The sequence below is a fragment of the Myotis davidii genome, unplaced genomic scaffold (assembly GCF_000327345.1).
Source record: "Myotis davidii unplaced genomic scaffold, ASM32734v1 scaffold16, whole genome shotgun sequence".
NCBI classification, from domain to species: Eukaryota; Metazoa; Chordata; class Mammalia; order Chiroptera; family Vespertilionidae; genus Myotis; species Myotis davidii.
In genome coordinates, this window is record NW_006287821.1 from 1,056,104 (window position 1) to 1,063,362 (window position 7,259).

The 7,259-nt window shown below is 37.1% G+C and overlaps 1 protein-coding gene across 1 annotated transcript in view; it reads right to left on the minus strand.

Annotated features, from left to right (window-relative positions):
• MORC1 (MORC family CW-type zinc finger 1) overlaps window positions 1–7,259 on the minus strand; it is a 136,825-nt gene that overhangs the window by 84,369 nt on the left and 45,197 nt on the right. The window contains 4 exon segments of the mRNA XM_006759570.2: window positions 1,946–2,089; window positions 3,983–4,047; window positions 6,024–6,097; window positions 6,775–6,854. Coding sequence (XP_006759633.1) covers window positions 1,946–2,089; window positions 3,983–4,047; window positions 6,024–6,097; window positions 6,775–6,854 — 363 coding nt within the window.

Here is a 7,259-nt window from a genome sequence, read left to right on the forward strand (position 1 = left end):
AAGAGCAGCTGAGCTCTAACTCTTTAGGGCCAACCCAATACCTGTGGAATGACATACAAATCAAGCTTTCCCAATTTGGGGCTCCTGCCTATCAAGTCTTTCACCACTTTCCCTTTACACTGAGCCCTGCCTTCACTATTCATTCTGTAAGTCTAAACTAGGGCAGCCTTTCTCCAAGGAAGCCTAACTGCCCATCCTAAATGGTCTTTTGAATCAGATACTTGCCTCTAGCATATATTCATTCATTCATTCATTCATTCATTCATTCAAGCTGAGCACCTGAACTAGGAATAGAGTAGAACAGGAAGACAATGTCCCTGTTTATGAAGTGTCTCTGCTATTGAGAAGGCATGATACTAGTAAATGTATAAATGTACAAGATCGCTTCAGATGGTGAAAAATGATCTGAGGGGGGAAAAGCAGGTGCTTTAACATGTAAAATGTGATAGGTAGCCCTAGCTGGTTTGGCTCAGTGGATAGAGCATTGGGAAACGAAGGGTCCCAGATTTGATTCTGGTCAGGGGCACATGCTTGGGTTACAGGCTCCATCCCCAGTGTGGGGCATGCAAGAAGCAGCCAATCAATGATTCTCTCTCGTCACTGATGTTTCTATCTCTCTCTCCCTCTCCCTTCCTCTCTGAAATCAATACATACACACACACACACACACACACACACACATATACATACATATATATACATACATATATATACATACACACACATATACACATATGTATACATATACACACAAATTTAAGTAATAGATATGTGAGGGGGGAAGTGATGGCAGGGGCTAATTTTACTTAGGCAGTCCAGGAAGACCTTCCTGTGGAGGGGACTTTAGGGCTGGTGCCTCAGGGGCATGCTAGGACCAGCAGTAAGATCTAAAGACAGAAGGCTCTAGGCAGAGGAAATGGCAAGTGCCAGGACATGAGGCAGGAGCGAGCTTAGGACGTCTGAGGAACAGGATGCCGGGTGGTGTGAAGGGAATGCAGTGAGAGGGCGGGTATGGGTGGGGCAGGGTGTTACAGGGCCAAGCAGAGACCAGATCACTGGAAGACCACAGCAACTACCTCTATTCTACATGCATTGGGGTTTCAAGCAAGACAGTAAATTAATTTATGTTTTAAAAGATTATTCTTGCTGTTTCCATACCATATGAAAAATATGTATTTATACATTCGTCCCTTTCACTGGACTATAAGTATGCCAGCAAGTGGTAGTAGGTGTTCACCATCTTGTCTGCAGAACTTAGTTGAATGCCTGGCCCGCATGATATTGCAATATAAGTGCTTGTTAAGTGAACATATGAATGAATTGCTAATTCCTTGAGAGTAGGGAAGCAAGATGAAAACTTTCCCCTGAGCCATTCTACTGGTCACGGTTGTCTTGTCTGTCTCTGTGCTTCCCTGTAGACTCTTTTCAGGACTTTACATAATTCATGAAAGCAGCTTGTGGAGTTTCAGACCATTGGGCAAGCACCAGACTATTACTCTGGAATTCTAACAGGCTGCCATGTTAAAAATATATGCTCATGTTGGCGAGAACCTATACATGAAGGGGTTACACGATATCTTACAAGTTGCTTTTTAGGACTATGGATTTTTCTTTTCTAAAATTTCTTTAATATGCCTGCATTACTTTTTACTTGGTAAAATACTAAAACCTTAATTTGAGTAAATGGAGCAAAGAAAGGTAAAACATCAAGTTGCTCAGAAAATGCACTGAAAAACTTTCCAGAAGTGAGCTTCTTCCTTGGAGCAGTCATACAGCTCTACTGGTGTAAATTAGGCGGATTAATGGCTGTGCAACGACAGGAAGGGTGAACAGAGGATACGACACCTGCTCCAATTATGTTTAATCACTCAACCAACTCCGCAGGCAGAACCGCACTGCAGCCTCCTTCCTCCTGCCTCTGCTTCTGAACACAAAACATACTTACAAGGACTTCAGTTTCAATTGCGGGCCCACTTTCTCGTGCATCTTGATCAAGCGGTTGTTACTGTAAATGAACATCCCAGCGTGGTTTCGGTTTTCTGTGTTCACTCCAAAGAATAGAGAGAGTGTCCTTGCTGTTTTTAATTCCCTAGCATTATATTTAGGAAAGTTAAAAATATTTTTATTAAGTAAAAATATACAGTTTACAAAAATGTGAATAAACTCAGAAGGGAACTATCGAAGGAGTTATATATAAGATATCCAGGTATTTTGCAAAACCAAGTGGGTACACTCAGCATCCCTGCATAGCCAAGTATTTGGCAAAAATATAACAGCCAATAACCATGGCAGTCAAACATAAGCATTCCGGGATTCAAAAATAAGTTTATAAGAACTAGAAAATGTTAACTGACCTAATTGCAGCACTTTTGAAAACTAATAATTTGACTCTTTTTAAATGCAGGTATTTATGACACTGGATGTGATTTCTAACTTCTCAAGCCTACAAGTATGCTACATAGGTCGGAACATTCCAAAAGAGATTCTTTACCTTTCCTTTTCCAAAATCAAAGATAAATTAAAGTTAATAAAGCAAGTGTAGGAAGATTATGAGCTCCTGTTTGTCTAACTCTGTCCTGCCATACCGTGTTTTACATGACTTTTCTATTAAAAGGGTAAGATGGAAATTGAGACAAAGCAGCATGTGGCAGAAACAACTGGCGTAACAGGAGGCTGTGTGGAGCTATGAAAAGTGCCTGGTTATAAGAACCAGAAAGATGGACTTGGCTTCAACTACAAAAATACAAGCCTGTCTTTCTAACAACCATGTAACTATGATGCATCACTTCAACTTCCTGTCTCATCTAAATTATGGAAGAAAACACCTCTCTAGCAACAATGAATGCTGTGAAGACTAAAGGAGATAATGTTAAATATAAACCTGGAACAGATTACATACTTAGCAAATGTTTTCTTTTCCCAAAAATGATTGCAAATATAATTCTTCCCCTCCACCCATCCTGTAGTTCCTTTCATTCCACAAAAACAGCTTTTTCTTTTCAAATTCATGCCCACCGGCTATTAAAACTGACATCAGATACTGACTGGACTAATTAAATGTATCTATCATTAAAGGACAATGATAAAGTTCTGTCAGTCTTTCCATGGGATGTGATATAAGTACATCAGACTTTCTGAGGAAGTTATTAATATGGGTTCATATTTATGTGTTTTTAAATACATGTACATGTAGGGTTAAATAGATGTGAATCAAACTTTCCCTCAAAAATGTCTACTCAATAATTACACTCCCACTATTTAACAAAAAAGAATACTATGTAAGGAACCCCAAAACAGGGTGTTACGGATATGACATAGTCACTCCGTGATATTAAGTGGCATACTGATTGCCTTCAAAGTTTTTTTTTAAAGCATTTTGCTATCAAAATTTCACACCAACTGGCTTTATAATTAATAAAATATAGGTTGGTTACATGTCCTGCATATCATTGTGACTTCAAACAAGCCATCAAACAGCTTTTTCTTCCTGAAGACTTTAAAGAGGCCTTTGCTTTTCAATGAAGATTTCTCTGACATTCACTTAACATTTATCTTAATAAATGCATAATTAACATTTCAAATTTAAGGTTTGGGGAAAGTGATGATTGTATAGCATTTCATGGTTCACAAAAAATAATTCTGAAAACTAGTAATATTTCCCTAAAAACTGTTTCTCAAAGTTAATGAGTTCTCAGTCTGACCTTCCTTGAAGAACAGCAACTATTTTCAGTTTAACTTGTGAAATATCTGAGTTAACCTTACCAATGTCAATAATGGTGTTGTAATATAGGCTTGCAATTTGTATCTTAACTACCTGATTATGTTGGTTGGGGGATTTGGATGCTTAATATCTATCATAAGATGCCACAGGCTAAGAAAGAGAAGTTGTCACACAAACCACCAAATCTGCCTACTCAGAAATCAAAATTTGTCTTTAATATAGCAACAAGGATTCTGGAAAACAGAAAATTAAATGTCTTACCTCCGTTTCTCTTTAAGAATCTTATGCTTTGCTTCCACATCTTCCAAAGCTTTCTGTAATACATCCTGGAGAAGTACATTTGGTTAGGAGAGAACATTATGCCATTAGATTGACGAAAGCTGATCTGATATTTATTATCCTATTATACAAATGTTTCACAAGGGTAACGGTGACAGGTCACATTGCCTAATGCAATATTACCATGGTAGATACTCAATAAATACTTGATAAATGACTAAGTTCTAATAGCTAAGGAGACAAGCTAAATCCCAGCCCGCAGTTCTCATCTTGCACTAATTCCGATGTCCTTTCTGCCTTTCAGAGAAAGGGCCACTGCTACCACAATAAATTCAATAAAAAAGAAAAAAATTGTCAGTAGCCAAAAGAAAATGTTTCCTTCATATAAAGTTCCCAATACGCCCTCAACTTTAGGATATCCCATCTAGGATTACTCCCTCTCAGAGTGCCTCAGTACCAGGCCCTTCTGTCTTTCTTCTCTTTTATTTGATATATTTGGCTCATACCATATCTCTAATACACTCCCTCTAACCAGACAGAAAAAAATGCATTATTATTTCACAAATAAGAATAGACTTTTAACATGCTCCATCCACCTGATGTGAAAAATGGACATCTTATTTGATGGGTATACTGCTGACTGAACATTATTTTCACTGACTTAAAAGTAAAAAAAAAAAAAAAGGTAAGTATTTCATTTTACTTCAAATTCAACCACTCAACTGCCGAGAGGAATTTCAGAGGTCAAATGCAGAGGTCATTCTGCTTTGCTCTCTTCTCTGCGTTAAAGAAACCAGTGTGCATCAGAGCAACAAAGTGAGCTGGTCAAAGACTACCCTGCTCTTCCTGTCCGTGCTCAGAGCACTGGGCAAAGAGGCAGTGAGAGTAACAGGTTAAGGCAACAAGAAAGCAAGGTCCTGACCCATTAGAAAGGCTGTTTCTCTTGCCTCTCAAATACATAAAACCAAGGAAATTTATTTCTTAGAAACAAAATAACAAAAGATTAAACTTTTAAGTTGATAGCAAGATAGGTCTAGCTTTAACTAAAAAAAAAAATAAGTGGGGGAGGGGGGAGTAATAGAAATTTGGGGAAACCATGGATAGCTTTGGGCAATGACTAGGTGCCACTCTTTGATTTAATTCCCAATCATGGCCATTAGACATGAGAACTCTTCATCAGATACAGCCCTGGTCTTTACATGTTTTAGGGCAAATCTTGGAAAGAAATCATACAATGAGTCCATAGAAGAGAATGAAGGAAAGATGAAGTAAAACCTTTTTCTCCAAAAACCTATTTATCCCTTTGTATGCAAGCAAATATGTAGTGTAATGATTCACCATGCTAGAAAGCTTTGTATATTTTTGGTAAAAGTTGGAAAACTTAAATTCATGTCTTGCAGCAATATTCTTCGTCTCTTAGTTGCCATGCATTATAATTAATAACAATAGTTCTTTATAACCTATCTCACTCGTGGGTATTCTGCAAGAATTACAGAGGATGTTTATGAACTGTGTGGAACACCTCATACAAAAAGAGCTCTGTGAGCTGGAAGCATTGTTATTAATATTCATAATTACAGCACATAATTCCCAACTCTAGAAAGAAGGATTGTGTATTAGTCTTCTCCCTGTTCTGCCCGTTTATTTAGGTCCACAGGGAGCTATGATTTGAAAAGATATTTTCAAGAAGACTTGATAAGCTAGCTTTCGACTGCTTTTCATTATTTTCTCTTATTCCTTTTCTTTTCATTTTAAAGAAATAAGTTGTGACTCTCTTCCCGACTGTCCTGAATTCACCCCACGTTTTGTTCATCTTTGCTCTGTCTCAGCCTTCCCTCACTTGCCGAGTTTTGTCTCCTTTCTCTGTATTCATCTATTCTGTTTCCCTGTGTTCCTATTAACTTAGCCACCTGAGCTTATCTGCATTTAAAAATTTAGGGAGTACATGACAAGAGACAACTGTGTACAGGAAAAGGCAAAGGGCACTGTTTGCCATTTAAGAAGATTGCTCTGTGTGTCATACCTTGGCGGGAGAAGACAAGGAAGTTCTATCAGGCTGGTTGACTCTAATTCGAGCATCTTTCAACACAAGTTCAGCTAGAAGCAGAAGCAAGATAATTATATCATGAAATTCTTTCAAGCAATTTTCAGTGAGCATTCTATATACTTACATAGATATATATAACCATGACCAGGGAGAGAAGATTACAAATAATCACCTCAGAAAATCCTATACTCCTTCCACAGCTCTTACACATTCTAAGTGTAGGTAGCATACTTCCTCTTAGATGTGGCAATTTAAGGGGAAAAAACACATACATACAAATTCAAAAGTCACAATTGGCTGTTTGGCTAACTGAAAACTATCTAAAATCATTAAAATATGGACGTAAAGTTACTCCTCCCTCAGGCATCACTGGGAAACAATGGTTCCCTCCTCACTGTGAGAGAAGCGAATGTGTAGAACTTTCCTTCCTAAAGTGGACGCAGCACTAATCTCTGAAACGATCTAACTCAGCATCAGTGAAAACAAGAGTTCCTAAAATAGACCCATCCAGTTCCACTTGGATCATACTAAAAATAATAAATACCAATAATTTAACAGAGATGGAAAAAATATGTATATAATTCCTTAGAGGAAGCAACTACATTTGATTAATTGTGGCTATCCCTACAATGCCTAGAGCAGTATGTACCCTAGAATATATGCACAATTAATGTTTGTAGAATGAATGAACAATAATAAGGTAAGCCATAGGTAATTAATTACATACCAATCTTTACTGCTTCTTCTGCCTTTTTAACCTCATTTTTAAATGCTCCTTTAAAAGAAGATGTAATATACAGATACTTTCTGAAAAATAAAATAAAAAAATAAAAGAATCAAGTCAGATTATCATTTTATAGTACAAAATATTCTTTAAGAACACTATCCTAGTATACTCCAGATATACATAATTATTAAGAAAAACTCATAAAGTTGCATCCAGCTGATAAATAAGAAAACTTTATACCTAAAAAAAAAAAAATCCTTACCATTTAATACTTGAAAATTTTGCTTTCTTAATGAATTTATTAGGGTGAGTTAGTTAATAAAATTATACAGGTTTTGTTGTATAAGGCAATAACATATCATCTGTATATTGTATTGTGTGTTCACCACCCCAGGTCAAGTCTCCTTCCATCACCATTTATCCTCCCTAAATCCTCTTCTACCTCCCTCCTCCCCATTTCCTTATGATAATCACCATACTGTTGT